At 47.4% G+C, this 21807-nt stretch overlaps 1 protein-coding gene across 3 annotated transcripts in view; it reads right to left on the bottom strand.

Annotated features, from left to right (window-relative positions):
- Nucleotides 1-11124: 11124 nt before the first annotated feature.
- LOC147693604 (sialidase-3-like) overlaps nt 11125-21807 on the bottom strand; it is a 101638-nt gene continuing 90955 nt past the window's right edge. For all 3 annotated transcript variants that reach the window (XM_086933825.1, XM_086933826.1, XM_086933824.1), the window contains one exon: nt 11125-15503. In XM_086933825.1, coding sequence (XP_086789951.1) covers nt 14493-15503 — 1011 coding nt within the window. In that variant the 3' untranslated portion in view covers nt 11125-14492. The remainder of the gene's footprint in view (nt 15504-21807) is intronic.

Raw genomic sequence — 21807 nt, 5'->3', positions numbered from 1 at the left:
AGGAGCCTTCGGAGAGCGAAGGCGACGCGGCCTTATGCACCGGAGATCCCGATCGGCATGCTGACGGCCTTGCCGCACGGGGGAGATTGGTCCCCATTGCTGGACTGGGAGGAGGCGGGCCTACAGGTAGTGGGCGACCTATACATAGATGGGGCCTTAGCACCGTTTGATGCGCTCCGGGAACAGTTTGGGCTGCCCGACGGGGGGTTCCTTCTGCACGCGGCAGTGGTGGCTGCTATACAGAAGCACTGGAAAGGGGGGCTCATAGAACCGACAACGACTATGGCGTGCCAGTATGTGGTGATGGCGGCGGGTACGTTCAAGGCAGTGACATGCCTCCATAATAGGATGCTGAATGAGGGACTGGAACCGCTCCAGAGGCTCAAGACTAAATGGGAGGAGAGTGTGGGCCGGCCCATACCGGACACGGCATGGGGCCACATCTTGCGGCGCACGTCGAAAGGCACGAGAAATGCGCGCTTCCAGCAAGTGCATTTCTACGTGCTTCATAGGGCCTACTTAACCCCTGAGAAAATACAGCGGCACTTTCAGGTGCCGGATGCCCGATGCCCACGGTGCTCGTCTCCGGGAGCGGACATGGACCATTTGTTCTGGGGGTGCTCGCACCTGGAGGCCTATTGGGCGGAGGTGGGGGACCTCCTAAACGAAGTGACTGACAGGGAGGTGGACTTCGATATGGCGGCATGCCTGTTGCTCTGGTTCCCGCACACCAAACACACCAAGGTGACGAGCAAATTTATTGATCTGGGTCTGATACTGGCGCAAAGGGAAATATTGTGGCATTGGAAGTCCAGGGGGGGACCCTCACTGCGTAGATGGAAGAATGAATTGCTGCGGTGGTCAGACTGCGAGAGTGTGCTCCGGATGAAGCAGGCTGTCAAGACTGGGAATGAGAAGGCTTTGGATGCGGCGCGTGCATGGGAGTTAGTGGTGCAGGCCTTGCGTGATTCTTTGGTGGAGGATGAGGACGGTGGGAATTAGGCCAGCGGACACTGCGGGGCGAACACAACAGAATCATAATCCGCACTGTAGTGGATCCATCCAACACGTCGGAACGAGGCATACACCTTTCGCAGTTGCCAGGGGGGGGGCTTTGGGGGGGTTGGTTAATGGGAGTTTGGGGCGGGTCGGAAGCCAAAGAGATGGTTGCCCAACAGGGCACCTCGAATCCAATAGGATGGTGGAGTACTGTGCGGAGTGAGGAATGGCTGGGGGGTGCGGCCAGGCATGATAGACCTACAGTGTTCGGGGCAGGACCCGACATGGGCGGTACCACCGATAACCACTGGGAAGGCTGACGGAGTGTTGTTGAGGGTGGGGGGGTAAAAGCAGATACGTAAAACGACATATCAACCAGGGTCCCTATGGGACGTGCACAGTGATGTTTTCCTATTGAGTGGAGTATCATGCCGCCCGGCCTCCGGGATGCGGGCTGAATGGCAATGTACGATCTGTGTTCTACTATTGACCGGGGCGAGGTCACAAGTGCACTGGTTGACTACTTGTATTCTGTGGTTTCTAACTCTGCAATAAAAATATATTTAAAAAAAAAAAATGACAAAGATGTGGCATACAAGTGTCAGTAGGCTGAACTCCTGTGTGCCTATAGGGACATAATAATTTGCAAGAGGCCTTTCCCTTAAGTGCCCAGCTGACCACTGACAACTGAACATGGACTTGAATTGGTTGCTTTCCTCTGCTTGACACCTGGAGAGTCTCTAAGTGCCTTCCTCCAAGGTCCTGAGCTCCTTAAAATCAAACTCCTGTTGCTGTTGGGGCACCAAAATGTTTTGGAAACTTTTGAAAACGTTTGCTCCAGAGCTCCATAGCTTCATGGGAACCTGTAGTGAAAAGTATCTGGCCAGCAGTTCCACAGCATCAGATTGAATTTCAGCTTCATCCCACTCAAGGCTCCCAATCTATGTTGGGACTTAAAAGAAATGTCAAGGCTTTTCTTTAAAAAAAATGACACAGTATCTTTCTAAAGTGGGACTTAGAAACTTTTTCAAATGTTTCGACTTCCAGACTTTCACTGGGACCAATCCATTTGTTATATGTAACCAGGACTCAATTTCTTTGGGCTTTATTGGACCTAGGTCCAGGTTTACTACTTTGATAGGCTACCATCTTTCTTTCACTTTCCTTTGTGCTTTTTTGGAGCTATTTCTACTTAGAACTTGTGGTGAGTTTCAGATAACCCAACATGCAAGCTGGCATATAAAGTCAAAATACATTCTATGACAAGCAGGGCACATGAGATGGAATAAAGGGGCAGTGGAAAGCTAGCATTTTTGAAGACTTTCACAGCAGAGATTGGGAGAGTGTGTGAGCAATTTTTGTCTGGGTTTATGTAAAAATTCCTTGTGATATCAGAAAGACAACTCACCATACCCAACTGAAAGCACCTGTACCCAGCTACTTTCCATAAAAGACATTTATTAGGGGGGGGTGTACCACCCCGAACACCCCTTAAATCTATGCCCCTGTCTACTAGTGCCTTGGTGTCTTAGGATAAGCCTGTCTGCTCTGTGCCAAAGCTACCAGTGGGCTGAAGTCAGTTCATTTAGTGACTTTGAGAGTTCATCCTGGCAAGAGTTGTGATTATTCCTTTTGGTGGGCAATCACCCACCCTAAATAATTATCCAATTTCTTACCCATTGGATAACACCATTTTACCAAGAGAGGAAAGCAGGATTCATCCCAGGTGTTCGCGGTTTACTTTGTGCAATCCAGCCACTAAATGGCTCTTTCTTTCGCTCTCCTTTTTACATCAAATGTTTATGCTTTGCATTTAATTCTTACTAAAACCGGGCGGGGTTTGCTTGTTTTCCCACCTGGAGGAAACCTGGCCTGGTAGCTCGGGCTGGACTGTTCCTACTGGAGCAGGACCAAGACTGATTTGCATAAGGCTTGTCTCTGTCTAGAATGGCACAGTGAGTGAAAAATGATGGTCTGGAATGTGGTCCAGTGCAATCGCCAGTGATTGAGACTAATTCAGGTATTTCTTCCACCACCTTGTTGTCTTTTTCCGTAAACCTACAAAGTGTGATGGGTATGCCCAGACATGTGTACCGTACTCACTGTGCCATTGGACTCAATCTTAACCTCACTGATGATACCAGGTAGAAATATTTCTGGGTGTTGCTTGTATTTCCATATGGAAGGGACCTGGCCAGGCATTTTTCACTGCACTGTTCCAATTGAAGCAGGACTAAGACTGATTTGCATAAGGTGGGTCTCTGTCTGGAATGGCCCAGTGGGCAAAGAAAGATGGTCTGGAATGCGTTCCAGAGCGATCCCGCCAGTAACTGAGATTAATTCAAGGATTCCATCCATCACCTTGCTGTTTTTGCAGCAGACTAAAATTACTTTGTCAGAATTGGCAAACTGAGTAACAGTTCATGGATTATATACGGCAGCTGCGTCAAGATTCACATGGAAATAACTGCAGCCACCAAATGTTTTTTTCAAGAGGCCTAGAGATTATCACAACTGTTGCTTGAGCATGTGTTTCTGGTCAAATTTGCCTGTTCCCAATGGTCAAATTTGCCTGTTCCCAATCGTATATGGTTTCTGAAAATTATGTGGCAGCACTACTGTATGACAACTCATCCAAAACGCCACTGCAAGACTGGTCCTCAACCTGCCACGACACTGCCACATCTCCCAGCACCTATGCACACTCCACTGGCTCCCCATCGAAGCTACAGTCACCTTCAAGATGCAAACCCACGCTCACAAGGCCATCCACATCACCCACAGCATACCTGAACAGCCGACTCAAATTCCACGCACCAAAAAGGACCCTACGATCAGCCCAGCTCTCCTACACCGTGGTCCCACGCACCAGAAAGACCAGATCGGGTGGCCACCCCTTCTCCTTCCGCGCGGCCAGAGCCTGGAACTACCTTCCGCTCCACCTCACAGATAACATCGCTCCCCATCTTCGCAAGAAACCTCAAAACCTGGCTCTTCGACAGACCCCCTCCTTGATGGACTGGAACCTGCGACTCCCACCCCCTAGTGCCTTGAGACCCTTAGGGGTGAGTAGTCGTGCTTAGCAAACACCTGATTGATGGATTAATAAATAAATGTACAAAATGCAGCCCCTTTTATTCTGTAATGACCCCACTCCTGCACTAGATTGATAAATCGAATGGTTAGAGAGCTGCACAATTGGTGAAACCATTGCCATTCTTCGATACTTTTTAATTCAATTAATAAACCCTTAAAGAAGGTTTGTGTTATTAGTTTGATATTTGAGTTTTCAAAGTATTTATTCTATCAATTCACCAACATTTTGGGCGATTGTTTAATAACCCAAAATGATGTTTAAAATTATTGCTGTGCACTAGAAATCCTTCCTTGTTTACTGTGTATCTCAATACATTTCAAAGATGTACACTTCATTCGCAGGGCAAGATCATATTCATGGTGCCATTCAAAAATATATTTCCCATGAGTCTTTACATATTAGGTAACCAAGGTTACCACAAACCCACAATTACAGAATGTTGTTTTCAGTAGCCATTATAGCAATTGCAACCATCTATTTTTACTAAACATAATTAATAAACTCTTGATGCTCTGTACATAAATACAGTCAATGTTGAAATCTGTAAAATATAAATTCAGTCTCGATACTGCACAAGGCTGGAGAGTCGTGTGTCTAAAATATTCCTCTGCCACTTCCAACACAAATGTTGTTGTTCATCTCACAACGTTACCTGCCTGGCATATCTTAATATGGCTGCTGACCGCCGCCATATTAGAAGAGTGTCCGGAACAATGCAAAGTAAACTTTATGGGACGATAAGGAATAATCTGCCACTCGATACCGCATGATCTCAGAGTCCGCCTAGATTGCTTCTTATGCTCTCTCCCCATACTTCTCAAAGTGCAGGACTCTGAGTACCTGGGCCGGGTCTTATCGGACCACAATGCCCATAATATCACACTAGCATGGCGACTGCCCACGCTGCCGGTTCCCACATGGCGCCTGCCATGTGAATGTCTAGATGATCCAGTGTTTAAACAAACACAAGCAACACATATACAAAACTACTTAAGCGAAAATACTCACAAAGCAACCACCCGAGCAGCAGAATGGAATGCATTTAAAGTAGTAATAAGGGGCACATGTATCCAACACATCTCAGGAGAACGTAGAATCCTAGAGAGAAACATAGTAAAAAAAGAACGCACATTGGCTACACTGACGCAGGCAGCAGATAGAAATGAAGCCATGCTGGCCGAGGAAGCAGAAGTTAAAACTGCGCACACACGGAGTTGCACGCAGACCTCCGCAGATATAACTTTAGAGCACATGTGGCTAGGGTACACAAGAAAGGTAACAGAGCAGGGGCACTGCTGGCCTAGCCCGTGAAACAAGACACCAACTTGCAACCGATCACTGTAATACGTACTATAGCAGGAGCCCTAGTTCACTCCAAAGCCTCCATAATGAAAGCGTTTCAGCAATATTACTTGCTTCTATACACTGCCACATATCTAGCAGCCCCATGAGACCCTAGATGAATTCTTAGACATGCAACCCCTACCCTGTATAACGTAAAGTGACCAAAATGCCCTAGATGACAGCATAAACGCAACAGCAGTCACACAAGCAATACAGACCCTGGCTACACACAAGGCACCAGGTCTGGACGGCCGACCGCACCTTTTCGACCGAGTTAGTTCACCGACTGTTAGAATTATACAAAGCGGCACTGAAGGAGGGCGATTACCGCAATCTATGCGCAAATCAAAAATAGCCTCATTCCTAAAACCCGACAGGGACCCCTATCACTTAGGATCATACCATCCCATAGCCCTGCTGCCCGCAGACTATATAATTTATGGAAAAATGTTAGCAGATCAATATTCCACAATTCTCCCAATGATAATACACCCGGACCAGTGGGGGTTCGTACCGGGAAGAAACTCTTCCTATAATATTCGGCGGCTGTTCCATGTATAGGATCAGGCCCAAGACTGATTCCCCTTTGCGAGGTGCCTGGTCCTGGACCTGAAGTAGGCCTTAGATACATTATTGTGACCGTACCTCTCTAGGGTTATTCAGCAGATGGGAATAGGACTCCGCCTACTGGCCTACCCTAAGCTCATATACCAGGGTTCTTCAAACTGTGGGGCGCGCCCCCCTGGGGGGGCGCAGCACCATCCCAGGGGGGGCGCGCGCTCCACTCCGATCTTCCCTTTGTGCAGCGCGATGCAGAGACTCTCTGTGAGGGCTGGCGATTTCCGTCAGAGTGGGGCTGCAGGGGCCTAAGAGCTGAACAAAGCTCATTAGCATGCGAATGGTCTCTTAAAGAGGTGTGAAGTGCTCGGGTGCGGCTGGCTGGCTGAGTGTGTGTGTGCCCAGAAGCTGTGTCAGCCCAGGCACACACAGACATGGTGAGATGAAGAGGGAGAGGGAGGGAGGAAGGAGACAGAGACAGACAGAGGGAGAGGGAGGGAGACAGGCAGACAGAGGGGGAGCGAGGGAGGGAGACAGAGGCTGACAGAGCGAGAGCGAGGGAGGCAGCGCAAGGGAGACTGAGGCAGACAGGGAGAGCGAGGGAAAGTGAGGGGGGGAGACATGCAGATAGAGGGAGAGCGAGGGAGGGAGACAGGCAGACAGAGAGAGAGCGAGGGAGGCAGAGTGAGGGAGAGCGAGGGAGAGCGAGGGAGACAGAGTGAGAGAGAGCGAGGGAGACAGAGGGAGAGCGAGGGAGACAGAGGGAGAGCGAGGGAGACAGAGGGAGAGCGAGGGAGACAGAGGGAGAGCGAGGGAGGGAGACAGGCAGACAGAGGGAGAGCGAGGGAGGCAGAGTGAGGGAGAGCGAGGGAGAGCGAGGGAGAGCGAGGGAGACAGAGTGAGAGAGAGCGAGGGAGACAGAGGGAGAGCGAGGGAGACAGAGGGAGAGCAAAGGAGACAGAGGGAGAGCGAGGGAGGCATAGCGAGGGAGACATAAGGAGAGCGAGGGAGACAGAGGCAGCGCGAGGGATGTCGGGTGGAGCCGGCCACCAGACGTCCGTTATGTTGCCATGTGGGTGAATAGATGTATGGGTGGAGTGGTGGATGTATGGGTGGAGTGATGGGTGGAATGGTGGATGTGTGGGTGGAGGGGTGGATGGATGAGTGAGGGGATGGATGGATAGGTGAAGGGGTGGATGGATGGTGGGAGAGAGGATGGATGCATGAGTGGAGGGATGGATGGGAGTGGATGGATGTGTGTATGGTTGGAAGGGTAGATGGATGGGTGGAGGGATGGATGGATCAGTGAAATGGTGGATGGATCAGTGAAATGGTGGATGGATCGATGGGGGGGTGGATGGTGGACGAGTCGGTGGGTGGATGGATGGATGAGAGAGGTGATGGATGGATGTATTGATGTATTGATGGGTGAAGGGGTGGGTGGGTGAAGGGGTTAATGGATGGATGGATGAGTGAAGGGGTGGATGTGGGATGGATGGGTGATTGAGGAGGGTGGATGGAAGGGGGGATGGATGGAGGAGTGAAGGGGTGGGTGAGAGGTCAATGGATGGATTCATGAGTGGATGAGTGGATGGATGAGTGGGTGGATGGGTGAAGGGTGGATGGAGGGATGGGTGGCTGGGTGAGGGGGGAATGGAAAGAGAGGGGGAGGATGGATGGATGGATGAGTGAGTGAGGACATGGATGAATGATTGGCAGAGTGGATGGGCAGGTGTGTGCATAGATGGGTGAGGAGAGGAGCATGGAGATGGATGGGTCAGAGAGTGCATGCATGAGTGGGGGAGGGTGGAGAGCGGGATGGATGGATTGGTGGGTGGATGGATGAGTGGGGGGTTGAGTGGGTGGACGGATGAGTGACTGGGTGGATGGATGAGTGGGTGGGGGGATAGCTGGATGGATGAGTGAGTGAGTGGATGGGTGGAAGAGTGGATGGATGAATGGAGGAGTGGATGGATGGATGGATGAATGGAGGAGTGGATGGATGAATGAATGGAGGAGTGGATGGATGAGTGGGAGGATAGCTTGGGTGAAGGGGTGAGTGGTTGGATGGGTGGGTGGAAGAGTGGATGGATTGGTGAGGGGATGGATTGGGTGAAGGGATGGATGATGGATGGATGGGTGAGGGGGTGAATGGAGGGATGGATGGGTGAGATGATGGATGGAGGGATGGATGGTGGATGAGTTTGCAAGTGGTTGAAGGGGTTTGGATGTGGATGGGGCACAGATGGAGGGAAGGAATGAATGGTGGGGGAGTTGGTGGATGACAAGGTGTACATGATGGATGGGGAGGGTTGTGATGACTTCCTTTGCCTTGGAGGATTGTGTTTTGAGCTGTGTGGTACGCCTCTGTCGTTTCGCCACACCCACTCACAGGCCTGCAGTTTGCTAGGCACTCTTGTTGTGTTGAGCATTGTTTGCCGGATATGGCCCGTGGTGTGCGCATTGCAGTCGATCATGTGGTGTGCCAGATTCCCGAGGTTTGGGTCGGGTGGTGGGGGGGCCCAACATCTGGGGGAATTCAGCTGGGGGGGCTCAACCTGGAAAAGTTTGAATACCTCTGTCATATACACTAGGCCGACCTCCAGAGTAAAGCTTGGGCACCAAATATCGTCCTCATTCCTGATATTAAGAGGCACAAGATAGGGCTGCCCGCTCTCCCTGCTACTGTTTGCCATATCAATAGGAACCACTGGTGACCTGGCTTAGTAGAGAGGGTGATCAATGGGGAATCCCAATAGCGGATACTACGCATGCTGTATCACTGTATGCAAACAATTTTTTTATTCATGTCCAAGACATCACTTCGGACCTCACCCCGATCTTCACCACTTTAGCGGACTTTGAGGCCGTAGCAGGCCTAAAAGTCAATTGGGCTAAATCTACAATATACTCATTATCCAGCAGTCTCCCTTCCCAGCCGATGCAAGCGGGAGGAACGGACATAACGTGGAGTGCTCAAGCTACGCGCTACCAAGGGGTGCACCTGTACCACACGCCACAAGACATATATGAGGGAAAAGACTGTAAAACGCTAAAAGGCATTCGGTCCTTGGTCAACTTCTGGAAAACACTCCCTCTATCAGGAAAATCGTGGTGGCAAAAATGTTCTTAGACCCGAGACTGCTCTATTTTTTCACTGATCTCCCAGTGGTTCCCCCGCTCTTTTTCCAGGAATTAGACATTCTCCTCAGCACTCTCATTTCGGGGGCGGGCCGCAGATTGGTAGCCCTGACCAAACTACAATTACCAATGGACCAAGGGGGACTGGGTGCCCCCTCCTTTGAGGCATACTTCCCAGCGGCCCAGCTGCAGTGGATGTCATGGTGGATAACGGGCCACGCTCTGGGAGAGGCTCACACAAACACAGGGCCAATCTCTGTCCCAGTAATTCGCCGCATGCTGATGCCAGCGGCTAAACCCACATTAAGCTGCCCGTTGCAGTTAACAATAGCACACACCTGCATGAAACGTTTACATCGGATGGCCGCGTAGCCCCTCTGTACTCCCCTCTACTGCCTTTGGTAGGTCTTCCCAGGGGCCGTAATCACTACACAGAACGAGCCTGCACACATGGATAGAACACTCAATTACACTCAATCACAGAAGCAGGCTCCCTGTTTGTAAACGGTCAGCTATTATCATTCGCAGAACTAATAACTGACACGGATCTTCCAAAGGGGCAGTTTCTCATACATAGGCAACTGGTGGCAGATTGCTGCTGCGTCTGGCACACAATAGACACTGAGTCACTCATGCACCCCATCCTACACGCAATATTACAGATTGGCCCCGGACGTCACATAGTGACATGGTTGTATTAGGCAATCCGGGCGCTGGCCGCGGTCGCGCTCACTCCTCTTTGAAAAAAAAGGGAAAAGGAGTTTCAGCAGTCACTCCACGTCAAAGAATGGGAACAAGCACTGGAATTCCCCAAAAAAGAATCACATAACTACTGCTTCAAAAACATACAATACTCTATACTACACCGTGCATACTTAACACCGGAAACCCTCCAATGCTTTTACCCAAACACACAACTCATATGCCCTAAATGCTCTGAACCAAGTGTGTCCTTTCTCCACATGTTCTGCAGCTTCCCGACACTCCGGACGTACTGGAACGTGATACACACCACACTATATGAGGTGACAGGACTCACTGACATCACCACATGGGAAGCTAGCGCGTTAGGCATAATCAAACGTTGGAAATACCACTGAGTAGAGACCCATTTTGTGTCCCTAGCCTTCCTACTAGCCAAGCAAAGTATAGTCATGTACTGGAAGATCCCAGTGGGACCACTGCTAGGGGCCTGGAGGGGAGCAGTCAGTAAATGGGGGGCATCAGAGGAGGATGCCCTAAGACTCAAAGAAGTCCAGGGCACCCGAAAGCACCGCATATCTATGCATTGGGAGATACACGCCTTCAAACAAGAGGTGCCAACCTACACAGATGACTCCACCCCCCTCTAAAATCTTACGGGAGGAAACGTGCCCAAGTAGCACGCGGGACGACCCCCCTAATGACGTCAAGCTCACAGGATGCGGACGCGGGACAAACATAAATATTAAACCTTGCGCCCACTCCGTTCAATCCATTCTGGGCCCAGGCCTATAATGACTAGATGCTAAAGACCATTACAAAGCTCGCCTACATCCAGCGCAAAGCAGATCCTCCTATACAGTGCATCCCAGTTGAACTGACCTCCGTTAAACATTATGTCCCCCATTGAGATGCAATATGATGTATCTTCTCGTACCATTAACAGCTGATAAGTGCCACAGGTGATATACACAATGTAGTCATATTTTCTTATCATAACACACCCTTTCTTTGTTTCTTTTGATCATGAGGTGTACCAGTACAACAATAAATGTTGCTAATGATTGCAGCTCAAATGACAATACGCTAAATTGCATGTACAAACTCTTATGTGCACTTTTAACAGTCAATGAAATTGTCTGTAACCCGAAGAACACAACATGCAAATAAAAAGGATTTGCACAAAAAAAGATAAGGAACAATCTGTGCCAGTAGAAGATATTGATATCTAAATATGGATAACTTTTGATAAACCCTTTGTGGTGAAGACGCTATAGGCTAGGTAAAGTTGAATCAATTTATTCAGTGGAAACATGGTTGTGGAGCTAGCAACAGTAGTGACTCCACCAGGCACAGCTCAACTCCAACTGTAATGTTCCCTCAATACAGTCTAATGGCACTTGGCAACAGGTAACATTCCAACTAGACATGCAGTTCTGAGACAGAATATTCATACTGACAAAGATAGCAAAGTCTCACATTATAGTATACAAGAGACCATACTACACCCTTGAACATGGATAATTTGTGTCGTTGATGTTTTTACCCCAACCTCACTCGATTCCCTCAACATTTCATTTTTCTCTTTGAAACAGCAACTGAGGACAGGGATGTCTCTTGGGAGATTCAAGAATCATGCGCCTAGCTCTTAATCTCCATGCACTCAGTCACACACACTTTGTCTGCCATAGAACCAAGGCTGACGACTTACAGAATAGTAAAACCCAGTCTTTATAGTGTCCAAAATGAATGAGAAAACTCACATGGAAAGAATTGAATTTGACATTATTTGCATACCATTGGCCATTAGGAAAATTCCATCTAGATTGTAGTAAGTGGACGTTTGAGGATGACAGTCCTCTCCTCACTATGTTAGTATACGTTGAAAAATTACTTTTTGATATGTTTCCACTTTTGGTTCTCACTTTTTCTTTCACTTCATACACGCCTATTTCATTGTATCAGAAAAAGCAGTTGGCCTTGTCTTGTTTTCTCAGTGTCATTTTTTGGTACTCCAAAATGTCCAATTTATTTCACTTAAGTGCTATGAAGTAGCTTTGACCTCTATACAAAAAAACAAAAATAAAAAAATACACAAAATTCTTGTTTTGCTCAGCACAATCTGTGACATTTAAAGGAACTTTTTTAAGAGTGTTATATAGCGCAAACTAGACCCGCGACATCGGGTATCAGAGCGCTTTACATGAGCACCAGTTTTGTTACAGAAGGACGCATTAATTTTTGTTAGGCATGGGGAGATTAAGGACCATATGTAGATAATCTCTATGTACCGATTCTTAAATACCAAATTTTACCGATTCGGTATTTAAGAAACGGTAAATAGTATGTAGGTAAAAATTCGGTAAATATTACCGAATCGGTAATATTCGGTATTTAAGAATCAGTATTTACCGATTCGGTAATTCCCATTCATTCCTATGGGCCTATAGGCCCATAAAAATTAATGAAAAGCCATTCCCGAATCGCTAATAGGGGGAACATATTCAAGGGTGACAGGGTGTCACATTGACACCCTGTTGCACTCCTGAATCGTGCATGTGTGCACATGTGGCATGTATGTCTGCAACGTATCCTTAAATAAAATGCACTCACTTGAGTGCTCCCTACGTAGGATTTTAGGATTCGGTAATTTACCGTTTCGGTATTTTAAGGAATCGGTAATTTACCGAATCCTAAAATCAAGCCACCTACATCAGAAAAAGCTAAATACCTGTCGGTAACTGCAAATTTAGCGATTTCGGCCGTTACAGACCGGTATTAACCTACCTACATATGGCCCCTAGTTATTTGCCCAGAATCGCAGGATATTGAGCGTCGTTGCTGAGACTCGAACCCGGTTCCACAACTTTGAAGTTGACCGCTCTAGCCATAAGGCTACATCCTCTACCATTGTTTTCTATGTCATCAAATCCTGTCCTCTCTTGTTAATATCTTTCCGCAATACTATTCTTGTTTATGTCCCCTCTGTCGCCACCGAACACCACTTTGTTGTTAGCTCATTCATAACTGTTATGTTACCTTTGTCCCTATATGTGTAGGTGGTCTCTCAGTTAACACTGTCTCTAGTCTCTTTACAAGAGTTGCATGCTGTCCATCGCTCTGCTCCTTGCCCCACCCTTCTTGAGTATGATCTCTCAAACACAAAGCTGCTTTTCTGAAGAAGTGGCTTTTTTGGTGGGGTAGTAACTCCCTTTTCCCGAGTGGCCTCACAATATGCACAATTGCTTCTTCTAATTGAAACTTGAGGTTACTGATGCCTTTAAGTGGCAAATATCAAAAGAACTGTATCTCTTAATTTGCACATAAGCTTAAAAGTTACATATGCTGTTCATTCTTCCAGGTACTGGGCAAATTATACCCGTTCTCCCTCTTGCAAACTTGCTAGACACCACTCAGGCACTTGATTTAGAACAGAAGGCAGCACTTTGCTCAATCATCTGCCTCAACTCTAACCTATTTCCAATTAATTCTGTATTTCTCATTGAACTAATTGCTAGTCGAAGGACGTTTAAGTATATCTCGCCTACAGCGAAAGTACTGCATTGGCTCACTGTCTCTGCCTCGTCTATAATGCACTGCAATTGATTAAACCTGACTTCCTTGCTTCTAAACACAGCCCGTCCAGTGGCACTTACACTGTCAGAGACATCTCTTTGGCAAGGCTAGACATCCAAAAAATTTACAAAAAAACGTATGTCAATAAGCTTTCTCTGCATATGGACCAAGATTCAGGAACAACTTCCCTTTGCACCTGAGACTTGCTTGTGCACTGTTGCAATTCAGCAAAGGTCTCAGAAGCCGCCTTTTTACATGTTCTGTACCATATTGGACTGTTTCATTTCAGTCACCTTCTTTGCCCTACTGAGTTGCTGTGTGTCAAATTCCCTCTATATTCTTAAGCACTTATTCCTTCAGTCATATTGTGAACAAAGCTGAACATCTATGTATCCTTGCATGCTGGCTGCTTATCCTAATGCTATGTGCTTCACCCCAGGGCTAGGTGCCCGTTATAAATACCCCCGTAAAATGAACAAAATAGATTATTTTTAAAAGGAAGACTATTTTAAGACATCAAAGGTCGATCCACTAGAAACAGATGACTTCATAAAAGTTTTTACTTATAACATGGGTATTTGTACAGCCCACATTCACCCGTAGGTATCTTGGCACTGAATACTAGATGTTTCTTGTTACTCAACTGTACTCATTCTAGCAACCTCAGATGGATGAAAGGCTGAGTGGACCCACCAGGATTTGAACCTGTAACCATTAAGTTGAACACAGGCAACTGCAGTGGACGCATTAGTCCTCTGAGCCACCAGACCCTTCTAAGGGTGACTCAACCATCCTCAAGCAATGACAGTACCCCTCTTGAGTTGTCAAAATGTGAAAGTGCAATGAAACAGCAAAGAAATATCCTTACATGGTCAACATTAGCAACTACTGAGACCTAACCTGGTAAGCAGAATAGACAGGTTGGAATAAATCACAAAGATGAAAGTGAAATTCTAATGAACCCTATGAAAGGAGTAGGCCCTCTGAAAATGCTGAAAGAAGCGGGCGGCACCCCTCTGACATTTTTCATAGGAGACCTATCAGTGGAAGGGCTGCCTAGGGCAGAGAGCCAGGTTCAACATTGCAACATGCTGCGCATAAGGTTGTCCATGCTAAACATTTGAAACGCTATTTCTTCATAGGCATCATGAGCTCCACACTCAAAGAGGCACCCAAACGAACCAGATCCATCAATCGCTACTAGGTCTGAGTATGCACTTGGCCCCTTGTTAATAACCAAGGGATGATTCCAGCTTCCGTTGGTTAATGGGGACTTGTTTAGGTAGATGCCCAGGTCAATTCTCTTCTTCTTATTTGTTGGGTGGGAATAGATAAGCCACGATAAGGTGTTTTTCTGAATTAAGGGGTTCTTCATGCAAGAGTCCTCACTTCCCTCAATATCATTTTCCATTTCCTGATACTCCTCAGGAGGCACAAAGCTTATAATGCTGCCCTGGCAGCCCTGCGGTGGCTCACAGAGAGTCTTGTTAAGTTGGAATATCCCAAAGTCCCACCCAGAGTCAAGACTGATCGCCTCTGCCCTGTAGCGTTTTGTGGTCCGTGCGCTGCAGTATAACATACATGAACCGTCAATGCAAGCAAGCTCAGCCACCTGGCACTCCCCAGTCGAGAGTTCCTGGATCACTCCTCCCTGGTGCCACGTCGTCCCACTGTCGTCGCTGTAGAAGATGAGGGAATGTGGTTTTGTACAGCAAAAAAGGGGTAGGCAGGAGCATTTGCGTTGTTTGAAATAGGCATAGGCTGGGATGATCAAACGTCCACACTGTAACTGGATCCCATGTCCAGGTCCCACTGCAAAGGTTGCCCAGTGGACAATTTCTGGCCCGATTACATTTTTGGTTAGGTCAGTCAATTGGCTCCATGTAGCACCAAAGTCCTTGCTAGTGACAAAGCACAATTTAGCTGCATTCTTTCCAGAGAGGATCTGGTACTCCTCTGTCCAGTTCAGACGCACACACATGAAGAAGAGGAACACCATCTTGCTGTCCCGGGCATACACTGGGCAAGGATTCATGGTACGAAATCCTGTCAACACCGCTGTCTTCATAGGTACCATACACTGCCACTACAGCAAGAAAGAAAAGAAAATGTATTTACATCTTTTAGTTTAAATGACTTCATTAAATTCATTATATTTGTTTATTAAGGACATGAGAAGGTAATAAAATACCTAACACATCACAGCAATTGATGTACCAGGTATGGTTTAAAAATCCCTGTTATGGCCCCTTCCTCCCCTCCTTTCCTACAAATTCTCTCATCCTCGTTGTTTGTTGACTGTTCCTTACTACGCTATTGTAACTGATGTAATGTGTAACGCAATGTTCCTCTTGTATAGCGCTCTGATACCTCCGAGTCTAGCCAGCACTATATAAACCTTTTTAGATATACCTTGTAATGCAACAATCCTCTGGTTTTGCGCTCTGATACCTCCGGGTATAGCCGGCGCTATATAACCTTTCTCAAATCAAATAAACTAAAATCTGGTTTTCCTGAATGCTGAGACCTGAGCAACATGGCTGATGCCCGGTGGAGCTGCCCAGACCGCTAATGAGGAGATGGGCCCTAGTTTCCCCCTTGACCATCACCTACCCAGCCGGGCATTGGGCACAGTTCCTCGTAGTCTCCCCGATATTATTCCTTTATCCCCTCCCTCGTACGAATTATCTGGACTGGTGGAAATGCTATTGAAAAATAAAAAACTTTGGAAAAGTTTGAAGGCCAGCAGTCAGGTTTGATGGATCAGTTTGTTAAACGTTTGCTACACTGATAGGGAGAACAATGACGGCAGTCACAGTCAATGTATAGAGATGTCCACTGGCCTGGCAGGCATTTCTAAACTTGGTGGGTGGAGCAAAGGCAGTAAAGTCCTCTGCTCCCCTGTCTGCCTTTTTTCCATCTGCTAAATCCTAAATGGTGGCCCAGTGGGCGAAAAACAATGGTTTGCACTTTGCCCCGAGGGATTGCCACTGGTTAGACTATTTGCAAGCATGCATCCAATCATCAGTTTGGTGTTTGATTGCCAGTAGTAGGCCTGGATGCCCGGAGATTGGTGTAATTTTCCAAGCCTACTACTGCAATGTTTGTGAATTCTAAAAAGTAGCAAATTTGCATCCATTCAAGAAGTACTTCCATGGGTGCATTTTTCCTATATTTTTGATAAACCGGTCACTAAGGGGCATATTTACAAAGAAGTGGTGCAACACAGCTCATTACGCATAGTTGCATAGGTGCAGGCCAGTCACCAGAAGAGCGCATAACTGCCATTTCTTCAACAAATTGGTGCAGTTCCACTCTCCTCATTCACTGGCCCGCTTTGGGCAAGGGTGTCTGTGTTACAGTCAGGGTAGTATTTGTGTCAAAGGGGTACCTTCCTGTACAAAACTATCCTTGGAGGCATTTTTATCTCTGCATGTGGGCCGCAGAATGCAGCACACATGCCAAGAGGAAATAATGAGGAGAAATAAAGATGCTTCCCCTCTTTACACCAGCCTTAGACGGATGCACCATTTGGCGCAAACCCACATCTACAATTCTTTGTGAACACAGGTTTGTGTTAAAATTCATGGGTGGATACACAGGAACACCTATGCACCATGCATGGAATTCCTACCTGAAGCACGGTAATGCAACCCACATAAGTCGATATTTGCGTGGCTTTGTGAATCCCAAAGAGTATGTTGCAAAAAAGTGACACAACCTGCACACAAAATCTTTGTAAATCTGGGCCCATGTAAATATGCGTTTGTGTCAAATCATTGAGTGGATGCACAGGAGCACCCATGCACCACCAACTGTACCTGGCACACAGTAACATGCTGACTTGCTTTACTTTTTCGTACAAAGCTGCACAAATCAACATTTGCGTGGCTTTGTAAATATCAAAAAAGCATTTTGCGTCGGCACTGTGTCAAAAAAGTGACAAAACCAGACACAAAATCTTTGTAAATTTGAACCTAAATATATTTAAGTTCCTGATCCAAAAAATTAACAAGTTAAAACCTCTTAGTGAAATACGGATGACACGAAAAACCGACACAGGCATAGCAGACTGGACTCAGGGCCAGCAGACCCAACTACCAAGCCAAAATGTATTTATCTGCGGGGGTTCAGACCCCCAAACCCCCCCCCAAAGCTACGTCCCTGCGTCCAAGCTAACTCTAAGAGTAAAATAGGAATGGGACTTTAGCTCCCTAATGTTCTTGTGAAAAAGCAGTTACTCTCTAACGAATAACAAAGCTGCTCAGCGCAAGACGTCTCTAATTCACTTCAATATTAGTTACCAAAATAAAGAGGCAGTCTCTGGAAACTGGAAGGCAAGAACAGGTTTATTGCTCCAGAGGAGAACACATCAATTCAGACACACGGAATGTCTTCGGGAGGTGTTCTAACCACATCTCCGCTGCTTGGTCTTTTATACACGTTTTGCATCAGTTTATTGGTGGTCAAACATCCTCGAAATTCCCGCTCCAAGCAGGTTCCCACACAGACCCAACAGTTATCCTCCCCCACCCGGATCTAACAAATGATCGCTATCTTGCAGCTGGACATTCCGACAGGATCTGAGAATATGTGTGAACACTCTAAGAGTTCGCGTCATTGATTAGATCAGGCGTTTCTGTTAATACAACAAGTCCTGCCGTGTGGGGGGCAATAAACTATGTCCGCAAGGGTTGGTTTAGTGCTTGGGACTGGATTGAGCAGCAAGGTGCGGTCAGGGGGTTATCAGAAGGGCTTGCTTGGGTGCGGAGGATGAAAGGACAACCGGGTTTAGGGCGGGATGTGGCTCCGGGGCTTTCTCACGAGGACAAGGTTTTACAACCCCAGTACGCTTGGTCGTGCCGAGTCAGGGCGCTGGGGATGATTGCGAGGTCAGGGTGAAACATAGGTGACGAGCAGAGCACGAAATGGCTGCGGTGTCTAAAATGGGTGCGGCTTACGCGCACGCAGTGGCTCTCGCTAAGCAAGATGGCGCCGGCGATGTTCATGTCTGTCGATTATTTTTCAACAGTCGCCCCTTTGAACCTTCCTCAAGACATCTTGCTACTCTACTTCAATCCCCATGGTGTTTTGTATTTCAGTGTCATACATTGCGTTAATTCGTTCTATGCGAGTATCTACAGTCTTAGGGCACAGCGAGTTCAGACACAGAGAACACAAGGGCGGTATGCAGTGTATCCCCAGACAGCAGCCACATATTACGAAGACTTGAACCAAGAGGACTATCAGTATTTTCCAACCCCATTCTTTTAATATGCCCCAAAACCAGCTTCCAAGTGTCCACGGCTCTGGTTCTTGATGGATCTCTGATGCCAGCCTGTGAAGATGTTCAATTGCCTTGTAGACTGAAGGTGAGTTATCAGGGCCGAAAGTGCAACAGCTGGCACAGATGATGCGGCATGCTCCACCACGGTCCGCTAGTACCACCTCTAGAACAAGATGGTTCTGTAAAGCCACCAAGCGGACCGCCTGAAGCTCAGCAGTGTTGTTGGTGAGGATGCCAGCTGTGACGTTCAAGGCTGTCTCTACTGCTTGAGACAGGTGTCGAATGGCCCGGCTCTTTGCCATCGGACCCCAGAGCGGGACAAGACCTTTTGCTGCATCGAGGAACTGGGATGCAGCAGAGTCCGCTTGATCCATGTCTTTGGACCACCTTTCTCAGTGGTGTCCAGCAGGTGCTAGGTAGGTAGGAGGTAGAACAAAGGTGATGTAGCATGTGCCCCCCCAGCCTTTTGGGAGCCAGGTGTAGGCTTTTGTACCGCAGATGAAGTACATGTTGGGTGATGCAACAAATGAAGTGGGGTCAGCAGTGTTCAGAGTTCTTGTGATTTGACAAGTGCTGTGGCCCACGATTTTCGTTCCGTGGCCTTCGATGCAGAGAAGGCCTGAGACGTTCACCACAGATAGGGCCCCTGTCAAGGTTGCAGCAGTTCTTTTCTTTAGGAAGGAAAAGGTTGGACTGGCTGGATTGTTGAACACTTGCATTTCCACTTGTTCTTTGGCAGGAATGTTCATTAGGAAGGTTGCATTTGACGTGAGAGGACAAAAAGGGAGCAGTTGTTCTCCCTGTTTTGTTCAACCAGAACTCGTTATAGAATTGTTTTATTGTCCCATCGGAATTGGCATTGTCTTTGTAGCTCTCTTGCAGGAGCATTAACCAAGCGAGGCAAGACCCATGAACAGAGAAGGGTGAAGGGCTGAAAGGAATGGAATGTTCAGTGGCATGTGGTAGCAGCCCACAGACCCAGCAGTTCGTGGCATTTGCGGCAAGATTGTGCTGGTGCAATAGTTGGATGAAAGAGTTGTTCCAGAATTTCTTGCGTCATTCTCGGAGGCGTGGTGACAGTGACACCAGATAGTGTTCTTTCTTCGTGGTGGGCTGCATGGTGGACATTGTTCGGTAAGCAGGAGCACTCTCTTCAATGATCCAGACTGTGACCATTAGCAAGAGACTGGTGAGAGATGCTGCTACAAGTGCAATTGTCTTTGTGCTGTGAACTTTGGCAGTCTTGGAGTCTTTGCGGCGGTTCTTTGGTCGTCCGGGTTCTTCCATCACTTTCAAGGGGCTCGATGACTCACAGGACCACATACTTTGGTCTAGCGTTTCTCCTGGTAGCATTTGTAGTGTTATCTACAGATCTAAGACTTTTGACTCAGTTAGTGGCCTGTTTGTCGAGACACCCTCCTTTCGTTGATCTCAAGTTGTACCCTTTCTTAGATGGCACTGTAGGGTCGAGATACTCTGCCAGTTCAAGTGTCTCTGTTGGTGGGTAACAACTCAGGGCTGGTCGGTCTTTCGTCAGGAGCTCTTCTTGGACGTCCACTTCCTCGCAGGTCGTCAGAGTTGGGGAGATCTTCCTACAGTTATGTGCATGGAGCCAGTTTCGCCTTCCTTCCACTCGAAGAGCAGTTCGTGTGGCGATCAAGACCTGCCAGGGGCCCGTCCACCTGGGTTCCAGACTCTTCGTCCTCTGGAAATTCTTTGTCATCACGAAATCTCCAGGTTTGATATCATGTCCTGGGCCCCTGGATACATCTGGTATGGCTTGCTGCACCTGTTGGTGGATAAGTGTTAATTAGTTTGTCAACTTGTACAGATAATCAGACATTAATATGTCCGGGACATCATTAATGGAGGTTGGTTTTGGTGCCGCCCAAATATTCATAGGCCTGCCAAAGACTACTTCATACGGGGTCAGTCTGTGCTTGGTTGGGGTGGAACGCATTTATAACAATGCCAGTGGGAGGGCGTTGGGCCATCTCAGTCCAGTTGTGGCGACTATCTTTGCCAGTTTTCATTTTAATGTGGCATTGTGTCTTTCTACCAGGCCCACTGACTGGGGGTGGAAGACGGCATGGAACTTTTGCTTTACCCCCAACCCCTTTAGAATGTTCTGAATTACTTCTGCTATGAAGTGGGGGCCATTGTCGCTCAATAAAATTCGACAAAGGCCATATCGAGGGAAGAATTGCTTCAGCAATACCTTTGCAGTAGCTAAGGCGGTATTGTCGCGGTGTCAGAAGATTCAAGTAACACTGGAGTCGACACTAATTCCTATGCCCACCACCTCTGAAAAATACTTATGAAACACTCTGGACAATTGCTGTGAATTACTTAGAATAAAACAGGCGAAGTCTCTTACCCTCAGTATGATCTGGACTAGCCTCAGGATGTGATAGATGACGGGTAATTCTCTGTTCCTCACAAGTAGCCAAGGCGAAGAATCAATTGGAGAATGGCTAGGCGAGACTCTTGGGGAATTGGAATGGAGAAAGTTCTGACTCAAGGAATGAACGCTGTAGTTGACACTGAAATGACTAAACCTTGCTATAAGTAAGCTAATATAGTCCTATTGAACTGACTGAACTAAGGTGGAGTTAAGACCCCTACTCTGGTACTAGAAATATCCAACTAGAATTCCATGAAGTGGCACTAACTAAATACATACTACGAAATTCTTCAAATAAAGTCACTTGCCAGAATCCCACGTTGCGCATGCGATAAGAACAACCAAAACAAGAAGCGCTGACAGGAATTTCCTCGGAACAAGAACTTCACTCAGAGCCGCGCTATGACTCCGGTGAAGAGGTCAGTTGAAGTGCGCAGATTCCAGGGCAGCCGTGCGCTTCATCTCCACAGCTGATCGCGCGCTCTCGTAGACTAGAGCGCTCACTCCTCACTGTTCGTAATCCCCCTTGGCGGCCATGTTGGGATACTCGCTTCCTCAGATTCTGTACACAGCGCTGCAGGAACAACGTGGTCACTCTATGTTGCCTTCTCCAACGTGGATATTTGGAGACCTGCTTTAATGACCGTTGAGCTTTTGCTGGCACTGATCTGATGCTGGCTATGGTTCTGGAAGTCTTGA

This window comes from Lissotriton vulgaris, chromosome 8 (assembly GCF_964263255.1).
Source record: "Lissotriton vulgaris chromosome 8, aLisVul1.2, whole genome shotgun sequence".
NCBI lineage: Eukaryota > Metazoa > Chordata > Amphibia > Caudata > Salamandridae > Lissotriton > Lissotriton vulgaris.
The sequence above is the reverse complement of the archived record's forward strand: the minus strand, read 5'-3'. Positions and strand labels throughout refer to the sequence as shown.